Raw genomic sequence first — 18925 nt, forward strand, 5'->3', positions numbered from 1 at the left:
GAGTTCATCAATCTTCGGGAGAAGCCCCTTGCCCTTTATGTCTTCTCCAACAACAAGCAGGTGGGTCTGGGCTGTTCTCCCTCATGGGAGCGTGTCTGCACAGCTGGATCCTGAACATGGCTGGTCCCAGACACAGCTCTCTGTAGGGTCAGTGTCAGTTCCTTTTCCATGTAAATTGCAGCATTTGGGGGCCATGAGAGTGCCCAGAGCTGCTGGAGGCTCCCAGTCTTCTGCTGAAGGGCTCTGTGTTTGCACATCTCCACCCACACAGGTGGGCGCTGCTTCCTGCCCTGTCTGCTGCCCCCATTTCCAGGCTCTGTTTGCCAGCTCTGGAATTCAGGTCAGGGCTTTGCCCTGGAACAACAGCCTCAGGCAGTTTGGGTGGGAGGGCTGAGCAGCACCCTGGGCTGACATGAAGTCTTTTCATTTTGTGGCTGCTCCAGCTGGGCAGATCCTGTGCTTAAGTGGTGTAAACTGGCCTCTCTCATGGAACAAGGCACAGCCTGTGCCCCCCAGAAAGGGGGATGGAAGCATCACCTTGAACCCTCCCTGCTCTGGTTCACGGTGTCCCATTTGATTTGTGCCCTCTCCCATTGTTGGGCAGCTGATCAGACGGGTGATAGCAGAGACCTCCAGCGGTGGCATGACAGCCAACGATGTCATCATGCACTCTGTGGTCCCAGGTCTGCCCTTCGGTGGTGTGGGTGAGTTCTTACTCCAGCACATGCACAGCAACCAGCAGCAGCCCCTGACCCAGGAGCTGTCCTGCCCACTTGGTGATTCAGGAACTTCCAGCTGCATTTAATGTTATTTTCTGGGGTGGATTGCTTTGTAAAAAGGCTTATTAGTGTTTTGGTTATTAGGCCTCCCAGTGAGAGAGGAAAACCCCCCAGCACATAAATGAGCTCTGGTTCTCCTGTGCTGAGGTGTGGGATGAATTTGTCCATGGCCTGGTTGAGTTTCCACAGCTGCTGTCGGGCTCCTGTGTCACAGACCATTTGGCTGTGGGCACAGGGCTGAGGTCTTGGGTTTTGTTAAGTGTCCTCCTCATGTCCCACCCCCTGAAATCACAGGCCCAGCTCCTCCTGTCCCTGACCTCTGTGAGAATTTTGTGGGAAAAGCAAAGCTGGCCCTGGGAGAAGAGAACTGGTGTCATTAACATTTTACGGGTGGTCTCACACAAGCAGCAGGTCAAGGCAGTGAGCGTGTCCTCACTGTTTCTGTGAAGTTAAAAAAGCTGCTCTTTGCTCCTCTGCCCTGAGAAGCAGCATGGCCAAGCTTTCCCTGTGTCCTGGGGGCTGCCAAACTGAGTTTGAGAAACGCAGGTGTCCCTGTGGCTGGTGTGACCTGCCTGGCTGTGTCCCTCAGGGCACAGCGGGATGGGCGCCTACCACGGCAGGTACAGCTTCGAGACCTTCTCCCACCGCCGCGCCTGCCTGGTCAAGGACCTGAGGTGGGAGGCTGTGAACAAACTGAGGTACCCACCTGGCAGCATGGAGATGATGCATTTGGCCAAGTTCTTCCTCGTGAAGCAGTGTAACAGGAGCAGGGTGGGACAGTTCATCTCAGCCCTGCTGGCGGCAGTGAAAGCCGTGGTGGCAAAGGTGAGCTTTGTGTGTCTGCTGTGCCTGTGAGTGTGTGCTCCCATTTCTGTTCCCTGAGCCCCACCTGCCCTCAGCCTTCATCACCCCATTTCTTTGAGCTCTGCTCCCTCCCTAGAGGACTCATCCCTGTTTCTGTGCCTTTCCAGGTGTTGTGCCCCCAGCGAGAGGTGTGATGGGCAGCCGGCCCTTGGACCTGCTGCTCGCTCCCTGCAGTCCTGCTGCTGAGCTTTCCTTTGCTGCAATTTCATTTCTTCCAAGGTAGACAATTCACTGAAGAGGTAGAAGACAAAAAAAAAATGCATCTATAGCAGAGACACCCCAAGCTAAAGGCTCCAGCTCCTCCTGAAACAGGAATCTATCCAGACCTAGGCTGTGGGTCATGCCTGAGCAGTGAGTAGCAGATGGAAGGAAACAGCATCCACCCTGCTTTGTAAACAGTAGCTCCTCTAAAAACTCCTGGGAACGTGGGAGTGTTTGTCACAAGGGTGTCTAAACAAAGCCAGTCGTTCCTGAGCCTGTTATCTGTGTAACACCTCACCTGATCCCCAGAGGAAGCCCCCATCACAGAGATAAGCCTGGAAAATGAGGGTCTCACTGCAGGGGACAGCCCAGGCTGGTTATCCCCAGAGCAGAGGGAAGAAGCCTTGAAGAACCTGCAGCATCTCATCCTTGAAGGGCCTCATGACTGAATGGGTGATGCTCCTTGCAGAGAAACCACCTTTAGCCATCCAAGGTGTGCAAAGGCCACCAGAGGTGGTGACAAAAGCGACCTGAGCTGTGGCCATAATGTCCCAAGGACTTGAGAAGTTCCAGGGACTGTTGTGCTGCTGCATTTGGGGCTACTGGGGCAAAGACAGGGGCACTGCTGCAACTGGAGTCCCAGGTCTGGGGCATCCTCAGCCAGAGTGGTAGAGCATCTCCATCTCCACAGCCATCTCCTCTATAACTGAATTTCAGGGTTTTATTCGTTTATGGGTAGTCTTTTACCTCCAAACTTGTAACTGAGCGCTTGACCTTGACCCTTGCTGAATAAAACCTTTGCTTTACTGCGAAGGGCACATGGGGCAGGGCAAGACCCACGTGTGGATGTTCCCTGCTCTGGCCCCAGCCCTGCACCCCAAGGAGCCAGCCCCACTCCAGCCAGGTTTATTCTTTATTGGGCATTTGTCATGGAGCAGCAGGGGGAGCTGGGCTGTGCTCAGCTCCAGTGGGTGGTGGCAGTGTGGGCTGGGGGTGCCCCACACGCTCAGGCAGCCCAGAGCAGCATTTTGGGTGCCAGGGCAGCCTCAGGGCCCCATTCTCAATCAGTACCTGCACAAACGCTGCTCAGCCTTGACAGAAGCCCTTTGGCTCCTGCGGGACAGGCGTGCGCTCCGTTTTCTCGCTGGCTGGTCCGTGCTTTGTACGCCTGTCCCTCAGGAGAGGCTTTCACCCCAAAAACAAGTCCCCAAAGTCCTTGGTGCGAGTCAGCCTGTGCTGCTGATCAGCTTTATGGCGATGCCGAGCGCGAGCGCGGCCACGGCTGCGGCCACGGCCAGCCCCCGGCGCAGGATGAGCTGCTTGGTGACCACGGGGGTGGCCGGAGCGGGGGTGACCTCCCGCAGCTCCAGCTGCTGCGTGGCTCCCTCCGTCCTGGTGATGCCCGTGAGCACGACGTCATCCTGCACTTCTATTCCTGCTGCAAAGAGAAAGGGGCTTGAGGGGTCTGGGGGGCACTGAGGGATTTTTGGGGGTTTTGTCACGGGGTGGAATGCACGAGCAGCCCAGGGTGTGGAGATGTCAACCAGGTCCTGCTCCTAGAGGTGGGACCGAGGTGAGGACTGACCACCCTCTGCACCCCTCCCAAGCCCACACTTGTAATTACTGCTCTCCCAGTAACTGAGGGTGTCACCAGCACAACACTCTCTGCCCTGTTTGGTGGGCTTGTTCCTGGCTTATGTGACCCTTCCCAAACCCAAACCCTCCCCTGCATGCAGCATCCCGCTCCTGCTGTACCGACAGACCCCAACACTGCCCTGGCAGGGAGGTAAGTGTGGGGCTGGGGGGCTGGTCCCACGTCCAGATCCTTGCTGGAGGGCTCAGGGCCCAGGCTCGGCAGCTCTGGTGGTGGCAGCTGGGTCACTCCCGCCCGGCGCTGAGCCTGGGGAGGGAATGTGCTGGCTTTAGTTGGGAATTCCCACTCTGTTGCCTCTCTTGAGGTCTCCCTGGAGCTGTTGAGGCACAAGGTGATGCTCAGGGCTGCAGGGCTGAGGTGTCACCCCATCTGCTCTGAGCTTTGTGTCCCCAAACAAGGAGCAGGGGGAAACCCTAAGGCCACTGAGTGCTTGTGCAGGAAGGATACAGGGACGTCATGGGAGCGCTGGGTTTTGCTTCAGGGCACCAAAGAACAGCACTGGCCATGAGATTGAGCCTGTCTCATCCCAGCAGGGCACTGGGGACCTTCCCAGTGCAGGGAGGTGCTGTCAGTGCCTGGATTACCTCCTTAGCTGCCTTCTCCCAGTTCAGGCGGGAGATGTAGGTGATGAAGCAGGTGCAGAGGATGAAGACGCAGACGAGCATTGAGATCCACAGGCCTGTGGAGGGCACACAGCATCAGCCAGAGCCAACCCAGCATCCCAGGACATCAGGTCCAGAAAGGGGATGTCACCCAGGTCAATGGGGACACAGGGTGGCCATGGGTGTCTGCTTTGAGGTTGTAAAAGCTCCCAACAGCTGCAGGAGCCACCCCAGTCCAGCCCAGTGTGCCCAGGCAGGTCAGAGGGGGGGCAGAGCCAGGCACAAGGGTTGTGGTGAGCCCCCAGTGGAGCTGCACCTGCCTGTGGGGGGTTTGGGGGTGCAGTGCCCAGCGGTCAGTACCGATGACGCCGATCTTGGCCACGAAGAGCAGCACAGCTGCCAGGGGCATGCCCACACCGTAGTAACTCACGGCGTTGAGGATGGCACCGAATTTCTGCTTCCCGACTCCTCTGAGCACCCCACTGCAGGCACCCTGCCAGGAAAGCACGAGGGGCTGGGGCAGGGAGCACCTCCATGGAATTCAGGAGGTGACCCAGCCCCACCACCAGCTCCCTGAATGTGTCCTGCCCCAGTCCTATGGGTCACCATCCTTTTATGAGCTCAGTGTTTTCTAAGGGATGATCCCAGGAGCTCTGCAGGGTCCTGGTGTGGGCACTGGTGCTCAGCTGAAGGACCCTCAGCTGCCTGATCTACAATGCTACTGAGCACCAAGGTTCCCCATGGAAAATGGCAAGCATTCCTTGGGACTTACAGTCATGGCTTCAAACAGGTGGAAGACAACGTAGACAGGCATGACCCACGCCACCAAGTCAATGATTTCCCTGGGGATGGAGGAAAGCCACAGATCACCTCTGAGAACTGACCTCCACACACCGAGGCCAGGAGCTGGGGGCACTCACTTGTCCATGGTGAAGATGTATCCCAGCACATTCCTTGTGGCAGCTAAAATGGACCCCACAATTACGGAGAACACCCCTGAAAACATGGCACAGAGCTGAACCCAACCTGGCTGGAGAGCAGGGGGAGAAGAGGCAGGCAGAGAACTGCAAACACTCCCTGCTCCATGGGAAGGAGCAGGAAGAGGCTTTCCAGGCTGTTGTGGACTGACCTGTGCAGATCAGGCTGGTGCTGGAGGATCTCTTGGCCGCCTCGATGTCGCCGGCGCCCAGCGCGTTGCCCACCTGCACACCAGCAGCTGTGCCCAGCCCCAGGGGGATCTGCAAGCACAGGGCTCACATGTGTCTGACCATGGGTTTGTCAGTGATGGGGGATCAGAGAGCCAGCAGAGAGCAGGATGGAGTTAAAGCATCCCTGCAAGGAGGGATGGGCAGGGGCAGGGAGAGACTCGAGTGCAGAGGGGAGGACGGGGCTTTGCTGGAGCTGATTTTTGCTGTGTGCCTGTCTCAGGACAGCCCCCATGGAGCCCTGGTCTGCAGTGATAACCCAGCCCTTACCATGAAAGCCACAACAGACACCTCATAGATGATGGACTGGACGGAGAGCTCGACAACGCTCAGCAGTCCTGTGGGACAGGAGGGGTCAGTGCTGGCTCTGGGTGCTGCTCTGGGTCAAGCTTGGCCATCTCCTGGCAGCTCCCCTCTCCACTGACCTATCAAGAAGCTCCCAATCTCATAGGTCCACCACTCGATGCACATCATGAGCATGCTGGGGATAGCCAGGGAGGTGAAGCTGTCCCAGTCCAGCAGGCACTCGCTGGACCAGCCTGTTGAGAGGAGAAATGACACCTGATGGATGATCAGGCTGGCCACGTGTTCCATCCTGGCGCAGCTGGAGGTGCCATTCCTGTTCTCAGAGCCAGCAGCTCCACAGGAGCACAGTGTCCACCAACAACCTCTCTGCTGCTGTCCCATGGGCCACAGAGCAGCACAAGCCTCAGCCCATCCCTCCCCGAGCGGTGTCCAAGGACAGCCTCCTGCTCACATCTGTGCTCATCCGGCTTTGGGGCTGAACTTCCAAAGCCTCAGCAGAAAGTTTCATTTCCGCAGAATTAATGTTTAGTGCTGATCACACAGCTCTGCCAGTGCTGGCATGTGACGAGCTGCCACTGAAGCAGCACTGTGGCACCTCGGGCTGGGGTTAATATTTCACCATCAGGACGAGCAGAATTCCTCTTCTATCAAGAACACCTGACAGAAGTTTTATGGACATGTCAGGGTAAAGCAGAGGAACCAGGGGAGATGCCCTTACCTCCCCACGTGTTCAAGTGGAGTTTCCTGCCTATGATGAACAGGAACAAGAAAATCATTTGTGAATACTGAGCGATGGTGTTGGCCCAGGCAGAGCCCCTGCAGAGGAAGTGAGAAAGGTCATTGGAATCCTGCTTGTGCCCCCCTCAGGGTGGAAAAAGACATCCCACTGTACCCCTGAGAGCTCAGCATTCCCCTGCCATTGCCAGGTGCCCTGTTTTCTCTCCAGGGGACGCAGGTGCTACTCACGTGATGCCCAGGTGGAACACGTAGAGGAGGACGTAGTTTGCAGCCACGTTGACGATGTTGCCGATGACCCCGCTCAGCACCAGTGGCCACATGATCATCTGCAAAGAGGAGGAGATGGGGGGGTCTTCACAGAGGTTTTGGGAGGGATGAGTGAAGGTTCCCCCAGCCCCACTCTCAGTGCCTTTCCCCCCCTAAAAAACCCCTCAAACTTCCAGTGATGTCATCTGCTTGGAAAATGACTGTGATGGAGGTAAATCCTGATGTGGGGAAGTATGATGGGAGATGGATGGATACAGCTGGCTGTGGGATGGGCTGATCTGTCACCCTGAAAACTCAGTTTTCCGATCTTGTTGACAGTTTCTAAGAACTTTCCCAGGACAGTGACTGTAAACATAGATATGTATACATTCTTTCTGATACATGTCCTTTGATGGATGTCTCACATGACAGTGTGATTTGAAAGGTGGTAACCTAACTATCAAATCCCTGTTCATGGCCAAAAATCTATAAATACTGAAGTTGTAAGAATAAAACCATTTTTTCCCTGTTAAACGGGAGCTGTGTCTGTGTGAGTCATTGTGTGTCCTACAGCAACACTGATCTACAAGGTCAGAGCTGTTTTGGGGTACCTGGGCACCCTGTCACTGGGAACAGCGAGCATGGAAGCCCTGGGTGCACTGTGGAAGGGAGCCCTGAGCCAGGGTGGGTGTGAGGACTTTGGGACCCACCTGGTTCTGCAGGTATCTTGTCTCCAGGTTATACAGAAAAACCGCCTGCAAAGGAAATTTTGGATGGGATGAGGCAGTGCTGAGCTGTAGGATGGGGACAGCCTGTCCCCATGGGCAGGTGGCATCCAGGATGCCCACGGGCACTCACCGGGAGGGCAGGGAGAAACGCATTCACGTAGTGCTGGGTCAACCTGGGGGTACAGAGGGGGGTCAGGGAGGGGCATGGCCACGGCCACCCTCCTCTCAGCCCGTCCACACTGGGGAGGGATGAGGGGACCACCCAACCTGGAGACCTCGGGATCCTGCTGCATGACCAGCATCAGCTCCTCGATGTTGATGAGGATGGCGCAGCAGGGGAAGCAGCAGAGGAGGATGATGATGGTGGCACGCTGCAGGATCACCCCCACACGCAGCAGGTTCTTGCTGCCATAGGTCTGCAAGGTGAGAGGATAGCAGTGAAATCAGCTGGTGCTGGGGGAAAAGGGGCCCTGAAAAGCATGGAGCAGCCCTGACCACCCTGAAAACCTCCTGGGAAGGATTTGGAGAGTGGACCTCCTCGTTATGGGATTGTTACCTGGGGATAAGCTTCCCCAGCTCGCAGGAGCAGCCAGGGCTCCATGTGGTGCCTGGGTATGATCAGCTCATGCTGGAAACCACCCCACACTCCCCAGGATGAGTGTCAGCATTTCCTACCCACCTGGGATATCAAGGTGTCACACGCTGAAGTCAAACCGTAACCTACAGAGATGGCAGTGACATTTATAACCTGTGAGTTAAAAAAAACAAGGATGGAAGGTGAGCATTTAAGACTTTCAGGTAGGGAAGAGGGGCTGAAAGAAAAAGCAGGAGTCTGAAATCTCCTCTGTCCTTTTCCCATGCCACATCTCCTCCCGGTGTCAGCAGGGAGGGATCTGGTGCCCGGCCCCGGGAATGCTTACAGCGATGGCCAGCGTGACAGAGGCCAGCTCAACCTTGCCCAGGTGGCCACAGAATATGGAGCTGACAAGGTGGATCAGGAAGATCAGCAGCTGGATGAGGATCTAGGCACGGAGGAGAGCGGAAGGTTAGGGATGGAGGTGAGCAGGGGTGCTGTGCTGGGGGAGTCTCCCCTCCCGGCTCCTTACCAGCGGCCCCGCCAGCACCAGCAGCTGCCTCACGTCCTCCCAGAAGTTTTCCGGAATCCAGCGGCGTTTCTTCTGGCAGCTCCCGGGTGTGAGATCGCCCTGGCCAGCATCCCTTCCCTCCCCGAAGCCATTCTCCTCGGGGAAGTTCTCCGGCTTCATGCTGCCCTGCCGGGGGAGTGGAACGAGCCCCTTCCTCCGCGCTCTGTTAAACCCCGCTGGGCCGAGCAATGTGTAACCACGCTGGGGTGAACTTCAGCCGGGGCCGGACGATCCGGCCCCAAGCTCCCTGCTCTGGGCTGGCCACGGGGAGCGTGGGCAGCGGGGCAGGGCAGGACACGGCGTGGCGGAGCCCAGCGAGGCTCCGGGCAGCGCAGAGCAGCGCGGACGCACCATGCAAGGCTCCCGCTGCCTGTCCTGAGCCAGCCTTAGGGGCTGAGCCAGCCTAAATCCACCCTGTGAGCCCTCCTCCTACCTCTCCTGCTCCGGCACGGCTGCCCCGGCCGGCGGGCTGGGGCTGCTGCTCCCGTTGTGGCTGTGTGTGTGCGGCTGTGTGAGCTGCTGCCGGCCGCACTGTCCCGCTCGTCCCCATCACAGCGGCCAGGACAAGCCGGCCCCCTTGGCTCCAGCTGTCCCTGGCACAGCCCCACCGTGTCGGGTTTCACTGGCACCGCTCCCCCAGGCCGAATGCAGCGTCCTTGGCCCGGCAGGGAGGGGAGATGCTGCCCGGTGCAGACCCCACCTGCACGGAGTGGGGCTGGATAACTCATGGGACACAGCGAGACACCTTCCTGCTCTCCCCTCACTCCCATCCCAAACCTACCGCGGTTCCGAGCAGGGAAGAGTCTGCCACCTCCTCCCACTGATGTTGGGGATGGTGGCAGCTTCAAGCTTGTTTGTGTCACATTTTTTCATTCACAGGCTACCAACAGCAGGAGAGCTGTGGGGTGACAGGCAGGTGTCACACCTGTATGAGGTATTGACTTGCCAGGAGCCAGCAGCTGACATGTCACAGTCACTCAGCCACAGGACAGGCCCAGATGGATTCAGAGCTGGGCTGTTTTGCATTATGACATAGGGAGTTCTTTGATGGCTCTGTAAGGTTGAGCAACACAGCCTCCCTCTTCCATGGCGCTCAACAACCATGACAACAACAAATCTTGTTTTTGTACCCAAGGGGAAGAGTGATAACACTGTCTGGAGCCAGCCCCAAACCTCAGGGCCAGCACCAGACCCACCCACCATCTTTCCTCTTAACAGCACAGTCCTGACAATGCCCAGAGTCACGCTCACACCATATTAAACAGCCTAATATTTTCTCAGAAAACTTTATTGTATCAAAATCCCACCTTACAAAAGTGCAAAGAAGAGTTGCTTTAGGCCCTGTGCCTGCCCTGCAGAGGAAGAGCAGGGTCAGGGCCAGCAGCCAGCACCCAACAGCAGTCAGGTATCTTCCAGCAAAACCCAGTTTTTCTGTACTGCCACAGCGGCTGCAAGTGGGATTTGCTACCCCAAGATGCTGGTACAGGCTGGTGAGTGAGGAAACATGCTGTGGGCAGCAGGAGCCTCTGCCAGGAGCAAATGACATGGTCCAACGTCCCAGAGAGCAAGACAGCAGCACCAGGACCCTGTCTCCCTCCCAGGTCAGCCCCAGGATACACTCCCACCGCTCCTGAGTGACAGCCCAGTGCACTGCAGGAGAGGAACCAGCTCTCAAGCCTTTTTTATCCAGGTGCCACATCCTCACCCCCTTTAAGAACTCTGTGTGTGGAATAAAACATTGTCAGTTAACCAGAAACCGTACAAAAGGACTTTTTGTAAGGCACCGAGGGGGAATTGCTTCCCCACACCATTCTCTGGGACACTGCCACATGCTCTCCTGCTCTGTGCACAGCTCCCCAGTGTCCCTGGTTTTAGCCATTGCCAGTCAGGAGCCGGACCAGAACTCCCACCAGCAGGACGGCGATGGCAGCAGCAGCAGCCAGCACACGGCGGAGGATCACAGACCTCCAAGCCACAGGAGGAAGAACAGGGACAACTACAAGCTCCTCCTGTGTGGTGAGCTCATGGTCAGGCTGCCTCTCGCCCACCACGATGCTCTCAGGCAGGACCGTGGTGTCCCCGGTGTCCGTGTCAAGGGAGGTGTAACCTGTGGGACAGAGAGTGCTGCAGGGAGGCTGCACAGCCCAGCCAGGGGCCTCCAGGCTGATACAGCACAAGCACCTGTGATAGTTCTCAGTCCTTTCCCCAGGCCTGGGGACACTGGGACACACAGCTGCAAGCTGTATCTTGTACCCCATTACTCAGTGCAGGACAAGTGGCACTGGCCCAGGGCCAGCACCAGGCACCGTGCTCTCTCCAGCCATTTGAGCCTCCAGGACAGACATGGTTGCCACAATTGGGAAGGAAAGGAAGGGGTTGGGTGGAGAATTTGGGCTCCCTGCCTGGTGTCAGGCCCGGCTACATACCCACAGCAGATGTTTTGTTAGCAGCTGTGCCATTGGAGTTCACATCTTCCACTTGTTCTTTCATTCCAGCTCGGACTTGAGCCTAAGAACACCGGGAAGAGTTGCTCTTCTCAGGGCAAGGGTGTCCTGCCCAGCCCAAAAAACCCTCCACTCTCCCAAGACAAGCATTCTCAGTACCAAACTGCTCCTCTGCTACAGGAGAGGGACAGACCCCAGTTCACTTCTCACACCTCCTAGAGGGCTGTAGTGTTGTACTGAAACAGGAGTTAACTCAGCACCTTGCAAGAATTACCCGAGAAAAGCACAATTCTCACCTCCTCTGCAGCTTTCCTCCAATCCATGCGGATAACAAAAGCCAAGAAGGAAAGGGCTTGCACGGAGATGCAAATGATCATCCCAACCCACAGACCTGCAGCAGGGGGAAGTTACTTCAGAGAGGGCTTGAGAAAAACCTGCCTTTGCCACTCACTGCCAGAATACCCGAGGATTCAGCCCAAGAGCTTTCGAGGAAACAGCTCCTGGGGAAGCTGGGAGTAAACCTGGACTTACTGGGGTGTTTACTGGGATTTACTGCCTGCCCCAAACACAGCAGTGTGCAATCCGGCCCCACTGAGCCAAAGGAAGATCTGGGCATGATTTCCAGGGCTGAGCCTTTGTTCAACACAGCTAATACCATGCCAGCTGGAGGGCACACGTACCTAACACCCCCATCTTGGCTGCAAACATCAGGGAGATGCCGATGGGGAAGCCGATGGTGTAATATCCCACGGCGTTGGCGATGGCGCCCAGCTTCTGCCTGCCTGTTCCTCGCAGCACCCCGCCACACGTCGCCTGGGGAGAGCAGCCAGAGGGGTCACTGCCAGCTGACCCTCGGGCAGGACACAGCCCTGGGGACAGGGAAACCCACAGCACTGCCCCACCAAGCCAAGAGGCAGCAAATTCTGAAGAACGTGATGTGGGGCTCGTCTCGCTCCAGCTGCCAACACAGAAGATCCCCAAGAGCTTCCCCACAGTGCCCAGGTGCCTCCCCCAGGACATGGCAGGAGGAAACAGGCCAACATTACTGTCTATTGAGTATCCCAGTGTGCTGGGATAACCTGGTATCTCTGAACACCCAGCTGCTCACTTGTGTTGCTTTGATAAACCAGTAAAAAGCTGGAGCCTTGGTCAGGGGAAAAGAGGAGGAACAACTGGGGTGTCTGCAGCAATGCCAAGGGACAGCTACAAGCCCAGAGAGTACCCAGGTATTACAGGTAACACAAGCAGCTGCTTTGACACTTTCTCCATTTGCTTCTCTGGATCATTTTTACAGGTCCAGAGTGGGCCTCAGGCAGCTTTGCACCCCAAGCTGCAGAGAGGAGTCACTCCATGTGAGGAATACTCACTGCTGTTGCATCCAGCAAGTGGAAAGGAGCAAAGATGAGCATCACTTTGGACACCAAGCTGACAATCTCCCTGTTGGGAAGATGGAAGGACTGATCAGGGGAAGCAGCACCATCTGGTCCCTGGTTCAACCACAAAGGCTGATCCCTATTCCCTGATCCCAGCCTGGTACCACGGTAGTGTCCCAGTGTTAGAAGCAGCTGTGCTGCCCAGGGAGGCTGGGAAATGGGGAGGAACTTTTGAGGAATGTTTGCCAGATGGGAGTTTATGAACTCTGGGGTTCATAAAGCAGCAGCTTCTAGGGTATTAATAACACCCTCCAAGAAGGAAATAATACTTAAACAAAGCTGTTAACCTACTTGTCATTGGTGAAGATGTATCCCACCACATCCCTTAGGCTCCCCAGTAATGCTGCAACCACCACAGCAAAAACTCCTGAAAGAAAAAGGAATAGTCAAATTGCTTCAAGGGCAGCACATCCTGCTCCTGACCAGGCCCAGACCTCAGGGGCTCCACGTGGTGGGGATTGGACTTTGCTGACCTCAAATGATACTGCAGCAGAGGACAAGTCTGTTTTCCTCTCACTCTCCCCAGATATTCCCTCTACTCTCTGGGAGTGTGAGGACAGAACACTAAGCCACATTTTTTATTATCAAAACCTTTGCACCAGGCTCATAACAGAAAAGATGAGTCAGGATCTTGCCTTGCCCAAAGGGTCCAAACAAGTGGGACTGGGTTCCTATGGGAGGTCCCTGGCCTTGAGGGAGGGAAACTGAACCATTTGCTGATAATTGCCCTTTATTCTGCTCTGCAGGACTGCACTAACCTGTGCACAGCAGTGCAGTGATGCAGGAGGTCTTGGCTTGCTCCACATCCCCTGCTCCCAAGGCATTCCCTACTCTGACACTTGCAGCCACGCTGATGCCCAGAGGCACCTAAGAAACAGGAGACAAGAGGAGGTGAGTGACAGCAGAGCCTGCAGGGACAGCAGAGCCTGCAGGGACAGCAGAGCCTGCAGGGACAGCAGAGCCTGCAGGGACAGCAGAGCCTGCAGGGACAGCAGAGCCTGCAGGGATTTTCTTCTTCCCCAGTGGGGAATTTGGGACAAACTGGCATTGCTGCAGTGAAGAGATTTTCTGTCTGCAGCACATCCTGGATGTACAGGCTTGAGAGGCATCACCTGCCTGGTACCAACCCCTGCTTCCCACCTCAGCACTGAACCACAGAGCCACTGCTTTGGGGTTCCTCCCAGGCTGTTTGGGGATTCACACCCCCAGCCCTTACCATGTACGCGACACAGGCGAGCACATAGATGACAGATTGTGCACCCAGCTCCACCACACCGATCAGCCCTGGAAAAGATTTGCCACCTCCTTGGTTTGCTGAAAAGGAGGCATCTATCCCCATGGAATAGATGGGAACACCTGCAGGGTGCTGCAGACCCAGCCCTGTGGGTGAGGAGGCTGCTGCTGGCAGTGGGGCTCTGGGGACACGCTCAAGCAGCCATCAGGAACCAGAGGGGAAAGAGGATTTGGACTCACCAGCCAAGAAGCTCCCAATCTCAAAGGTCCACCACTCAATACACATCATGACCATGCCAGGCACTGCCAGCCAGATGAAGGAGCCCCAGTCCACGAGGCACTCCCTACTCCAACCTGACAGGAGGAGGTGAAGCAGAATGAACATGTGTTATCCATCTGCTCCCCTTTGGGAGAGCCACATCCACTCTCTGAGGACAACCACCCCTGCAGTTCACAGGACATCAGCCCAGGATTGCTGCTGTGCCACGCTGCATTCCTGAGACACAGGATTTGCCAATAATGTATTTGGAGCTACACTAAAGGCCTTGAGGACATGGCTACAGCATCTTCCCACTGTGAGGGGATGGCAATCCCTTTGTCACACACTGGTGACAGTGCCAAATTCCCAGGGTCAGACACTGGAATTCTGAAGGGTTAAGACAGAACAGTACCTCCCCAGGTCTTCACATGGATCTTCTTCCACCACATGTAAAGGACAAGGAGGATGACCTGGGTGTACTGAGAAACCATGTTAGCCCAGGCAGAGCCCCTGGGGAGAGAGACAGGCAGGTCACAGCTGACATCCTTGCCCACCTCCTCAGCCACAGCAGGACAGACCCAAGGCCACCCACAGCAACCTTGCTGCAGATACGGGACAGACCCCTCCAGCCTCAGATTTGCAGACTGGGGGCTGGAGGGAGGGGGTGACAGAACTGGGCACCCAGGGAACCCCCTCATGCCCTGAGCAAACCCCTGCACACAGGGAGAGACTGTACCCTGCTCACACTTACACCAAGCCCAGCTTCAGAGCATAGAGGAGGAAGGCGTTCATGGCCGCATTGAGGATGTTGGCTGCAATCCCTGTCACCACCTGAGGCATAATGATCTCCTGGAAGCCAAGGAGGAACTTTGGAATTTGCTTCTCCAAAAATGCAGCCCAAGCCCCATCCAGTGAAGACAAAGGAGACCTCCAGCAATGCCCAAGGGGAAAGCCAAAGAATGCAGCTCATGTTCCAGGTGAGGCTGGGCTGTGTGAGACATGCAGGAGGTGACAAGCCGAGCCCAGGAGCTGGTACAACCCATAAAACACATAGGAAATAGAGCCAGCTAAGGGTGGTTCCTATGAGCTCAGCCAGGGCTGGCTCATCACACATACCTCAGCTCTCCCCAGAACTTGAGATCCCCAAGTTTATCCATGTTCCTGGGAATACCTTTATTCCATGGCCAGAAGCTGACTAATGATACAATACCTGACTCAGTAAATATCTTGTCAGCAGCTGGTACAGAAACGCCGCCTGCAAAAGTCAGAATTCAGTTCATCACCACACTGTGGTTCAACAGCCAAGTGACCACTGAACACTGACTGATCAACCCCTCTCCACCTTCTTCCAAAACCCCTGTGCTCCAGCTGAAGCACTGCCAGCACCCAAAACCAAGAGACAGAAAGCACATTCCCATTGCAGACAGATCAGCCTCCAAATGGGAAATCTCCAATGCTTTCTCAACAGCGTGAGAAAGCCTGGAAAGCTTGGAAGAAAGGATAAACCTACAGACCCTTATCCCACAGGGGTGCTGCTCCCTGCCTCAGAGGAGTCAGAGCCCAGCCACTGTAAGTGTGGGAACAGCCCCAGCCTTTATCTCAGGGCTAAGAGTGAGTCTGAAGGCCCTGGTTCCAATGTCCATCACAAGTTATGTGGCCACAGCAAAAGCCTTTGCACAGGAAGATGAGAGAGCCCCTGTTTGCTGGTCCAGCAGCTGCTGGCCTGTGCACATCGGGTAAGGCACAAGGTCAAGGGACATGCTGTAAAACCTTAAAGCTGCCCTGTGAACCACACAGCAGAGGCCCTCCCTCCTTTCCCTGGTGTTCCTAAGGTATACATAACTTCTAACAGCTTTAGCAGAGACTTACAGGAAGTGCTGGAATAAAGATCATCACGTAGAGCTGAGTTAACCTGGAAAGAGAGTTGTTTCCCCAGTTAATGATACAGCAAAGCAAGAGCCAAGCCAAACAGCGGTGCACTCAAGCTCCATGAGCCTTGATTTCAACATTCCATGGCAAATGCCTGATCCAGAAGGGCTGGATCTCACCCCTGACCTGGAGACCTCGGCGTCTTGCCGGATGAGCAGGAGGATCCTCTCAGTGTTGATGAAGAGGGCCCAGCAAGGGAAGCAGAACAGCAGCAGGATGAGGATGCCCCTCTGCAGGATGGTGCCCACCTGCTTCAGGTTCTTGCTGCCATAAGTCTGTGTCAGGAGAGAGACTCAAGGTGGGCATCACAGGGAGCCAAAGGGGCTGGGCAAACACTCAGGGCAACAACAGGACAATCAAATGCCTTTCCCATGCCCTGCAGCTGTAAATACTAGACTGGTTGGGTGTAACTTGCAGATTGCAAACCCTTGGCACCCAGGGCTCCTTGGGGAGGGAGCAGGCTCCAGCCAGAGTGTTTGCAACTCTGTTCTGTCTGGCAGCTGCCACGGCCCTGCCCTTTGTGCCCAGATCACACTGCACAGGAGGAGAGACACCACCAGCAAACAGCCCCAGGCTGGGGGAGCTGCTACTGACCTGGGTCATCAGTGTGTCACATGCTGAGGCTAAGCCAGAACCGATGGAGATGCCTGTCACGTTGATAACCTGGAGGAGAGACAGGGGAAGCTGGCCCACAGTACTGCCTCCCTCCCAGCTGGGTGGGGAGACAGTTCTGCTACAAGTTTTTGGGAAGTTTTCCAGTCCTTCTCTATTTCTCAGAATAACACAGACTCATTAACTAAATAGTGAGGAAAAGGATCTTCTAGCAAAGGGTGAAGATCTAGAGCACCACAAACAGTGCTGCTCCTGGCTACATGCCCAGGTCTGGTGGGTTCAGGGAGCTGGCCAGAGGCTCTCAGGTGTTGGCCTTGCACTGGCACAGACTCTGACTGCTCAACTCCCCTCTCCTTCCTGTGCTCAGGGCAATGAAAAAAAAAAAGAACAGAGCCCTCACATATACATTCCTACAGGTCTGGTTTTTTTCAGGGTTTTTTTTTTTTTCTGGTGATATATAATTCATATGTTTTAAATCCAAGGGGAAGTGGAGCAATACATACGGACACAGCCAGGGTGACAGCATCCAGCTCGGCTTTCCCCAGGTGGCCACAGAAGATGGAGCTGACCACGCTGATCAGGAACCCCAGCAGCTGGGCAAAGAACTAGGATGAGAGGAGAAGGAGATGGTGAAATGAGGACCTGTTAGGGCTTGTGGAACACCACCCCTCCCCCAGGAGATGGACTATGAACACTCAGGTTTCCTTGTGTTTCTGTCCATGACTTGAGGCCTGGGAACCTGTCCCTGCTTGCCAACACTGCTGGGCAGAGGAGGCAGCTCCAGGACTCAAACACAGTCTCAGTAGCTTTGTCTTTCAAAGCCAACATCTACCTGCCCTGTGATATTTTGGTGTTACACAGCCAATCTGCCAGATGACCCCATTTAAGAGAGGCTTAAGGACTTCACTAGAAATCCTCTTTCCCAGGATGAAGGCTTCATAGAGAAGGAAAATAAAACATCCCAGTGCTTTTCCACATCTGTGTGCATCTGTAAAAAACTATCCTCCAAAACCACAACATCCTCTCTCCTGGAGAGACACAAAGGCCAGTCTGCATGTTCCTTGCCAGCAGTGTGTAACAATGCTGCAGCAGGGATTCACTCCAGATCTCATTTTCCTTTGGCAAGAGGATGTCCCCCTTACAGGCACCCAGGGCACAGAGTCATGGCACAGCTTGAAACAGATGGCAGGAGTTAGGGACATTTATACCCACTGAGGGGTGGGCACATGGAAACCATGCCCAGCAGCTGTTCATGCTCCTTCCCACACAGCAGTTGGCAAGACCAGAGCCCAGAGCTGCTGGAAAACCAGCTCTGAGGGGTCAGAGGAAGAGCAGAACAATCCCTCCACCCCTGCAGACCTCCCACTGCTGCCTGCAGATGCAGTCCTGCTGCCAGGCCCAGGCATGTTCGACTACTGCTGTGAGCAATCCCCACAGGAGGGGTCTGTACCTCCAGCATGGTCCCAGCTCAGCGTTTATCATGCAATGATCATTAAACAGCAGCTGTAGGTTTGGGTTTGAGGTGTCTGTGCACATGGAGGAGCAGGCTGTGCTGCAGGCAGGATGGTTGAAGGGAATGAGGGGGCTTGATGTATTCAGCTGCAGAAACTGAAACTAGACTTCCTCTGCTGACTGGACATAGCAGGTCAGGGATTTGATGTCAGGGAAGAAGTTTAGCAGCTGATCCTTATTTACCAGATATAGCAGAAGACTAAAAGCACAAAATTTCACACACGAGTGATTAAGAGCAGGGCTGTGGTGCATGGTTCCCCTTGGCAGAAGCCTCTGCAAAATGTGCTCAGCAGCCTGTGCCAACTACCAAAGGGTCCATTTCCCTCCAGATGGTCCAGACAAATGGCAAACAGCAGTTCCAGTCCAGGGAGGATTTCAGGACAGACAGACATAGGGCACCCAGAGCCCGCTGGAAGGGTCAGCTATGGAGCTGGCACTACACAGAGTGATTCACTTGTCACCCAAGGGGTGAATGGCCAGGGCTCAGGTCTGATTTCAGTGAGCAGTTTAACAGCTTGGTGCCCTTCCCCGAGCCCACCACCGCTCTTCCACAGCCGTGCTGCAGGGAGCACGCTGGGCAGCAGCAAGAGCACGTGGGCTAAAATGAAAGGATCCGGGCGCCAACCCCGGCACGGCGGGAGGTACGGCTCCGGTGGCAGAGCCCTGCCCGGAGCCTGGAGGCAGCCGAAACCCGGCAGGCCAGAGGTCTCCCTCCTCGGCATCCCGGAGAGCCCGGGGAGCGCTGCCCGGCTGCGGACAGCCGAGCCCCGCCGCGATCCCCGTCCCAGGGACGCGCTCCCGCACCTCCGGCGGGAGGGCATCGTGTCCCCCGAGTGTCCCTCCCCGTCTCACCCAGCCCAGGGTCTCACCACGGGTCCCGCCAGCCGGGCCAGCTCGAAGCACTCCTGCCGTGCTCCCGCGGGCAGGAGGCGCCGGGCTTCCCGCAGGCACCGCGCTGCCGCCATCGCCGCCGGTACCGCCCGCGCCTCCTCCGCCCGCCCTATGGCACTGTCCGCCCGTCCCCGCCCCCGGGGC

At 56.0% G+C, this 18925-nt stretch overlaps 3 protein-coding genes across 4 annotated transcripts in view; 1 reads left to right on the forward strand and 2 right to left on the reverse strand.

The window, feature by feature from the left end:
• The window catches only part of ALDH3A2 (aldehyde dehydrogenase 3 family member A2), a 13047-nt gene extending 10390 nt beyond the window's left edge, over positions 1-2657 (forward strand). Inside the window, exons 9-12 of the mRNA XM_033518968.1 lie at positions 4-60; positions 605-704; positions 1369-1604; positions 1751-2657. Coding sequence (XP_033374859.1) covers positions 4-60; positions 605-704; positions 1369-1604; positions 1751-1777 — 420 coding nt within the window. The 3' untranslated portion in view covers positions 1778-2657. The remainder of the gene's footprint in view (positions 1-3; positions 61-604; positions 705-1368; positions 1605-1750) is intronic.
• Positions 2658-2739: 82 nt separating this feature from the next.
• Positions 2740-9051, reverse strand: LOC107212966 (multidrug and toxin extrusion protein 1-like). 2 transcript variants are annotated; one of them, XM_015646920.2, is made up of 18 exons: positions 8902-9051; positions 8430-8594; positions 8244-8345; positions 8003-8071; positions 7591-7739; positions 7454-7496; positions 7306-7350; positions 6578-6675; positions 6330-6427; positions 5731-5844; positions 5576-5643; positions 5230-5338; positions 5021-5096; positions 4873-4942; positions 4461-4593; positions 4083-4177; positions 3600-3744; positions 2740-3279 (listed from the first exon to the last, which is right to left on the reverse strand). In XM_015646920.2, exons 1-18 carry the CDS (start codon positions 9016-9018, stop codon positions 3071-3073), a joined length of 1905 nt encoding a protein of 634 aa, XP_015502406.1. In that variant the 5' UTR covers positions 9019-9051; the 3' UTR covers positions 2740-3070. The 2 variants fall into 2 exon arrangements, with proteins under 2 accessions (XP_015502406.1, XP_015502405.1); XM_015646919.2 differs by having other exon boundaries at positions 2740-3282.
• Positions 9052-9738: 687 nt separating this feature from the next.
• On the reverse strand, positions 9739-18885 carry SLC47A1 (solute carrier family 47 member 1). The gene is made up of 17 exons (XM_015647036.2): positions 18760-18885; positions 16882-16983; positions 16361-16429; positions 15893-16041; positions 15707-15749; positions 15048-15092; positions 14589-14686; positions 14250-14347; positions 13819-13932; positions 13562-13629; positions 13104-13212; positions 12637-12712; positions 12280-12349; positions 11593-11725; positions 11209-11303; positions 10895-10976; positions 9739-10575 (listed from the first exon to the last, which is right to left on the reverse strand). Exons 1-17 carry the CDS (start codon positions 18853-18855, stop codon positions 10340-10342), a joined length of 1683 nt encoding a protein of 560 aa, XP_015502522.1. The 5' UTR covers positions 18856-18885; the 3' UTR covers positions 9739-10339.
• Between the last annotated feature and the right edge of the window lie 40 nt (positions 18886-18925).

Source organism: Parus major, chromosome 19 (assembly GCF_001522545.3).
Source record: "Parus major isolate Abel chromosome 19, Parus_major1.1, whole genome shotgun sequence".
Classification (NCBI taxonomy): Eukaryota; Metazoa; Chordata; class Aves; order Passeriformes; family Paridae; genus Parus; species Parus major.

What these genes read in the sequence shown, in the direction of transcription:
- LOC107212966 (XM_015646919.2), bottom strand. Translation starts at nt 9,018, where the DNA reads ATGGGGACGAGCGGGACAGTGCGGCCGGCAGCAGCTCACACAGCCGCA. An exon ending in CTGTCACGCTGGCCATCGCT is followed by an intron (nt 8,072 to 8,243) that starts GTAAGCATTCCC and finishes TTTAACTCACAG; the next exon opens with GTTATAAATGTCACTGCCAT. An exon ending in CAGGATCCCGAGGTCTCCAG is followed by an intron (nt 7,497 to 7,590) that starts GTTGGGTGGTCC and finishes CTGTACCCCCAG; the next exon opens with GTTGACCCAGCACTACGTGA.
- SLC47A1 (XM_015647036.2), bottom strand. Translation starts at nt 18,855, where the DNA reads ATGGCGGCAGCGCGGTGCCTGCGGGAAGCCCGGCGCCTCCTGCCCGCG. An exon ending in GATTGGGAGCTTCTTGGCTG is followed by an intron (nt 13,630 to 13,818) that starts GTGAGTCCAAAT and finishes AATCTTTTCCAG; the next exon opens with GGCTGATCGGTGTGGTGGAG. An exon ending in AGCCAAGATGGGGGTGTTAG is followed by an intron (nt 11,304 to 11,592) that starts GTACGTGTGCCC and finishes CCCCTGCTGCAG; the next exon opens with GTCTGTGGGTTGGGATGATC.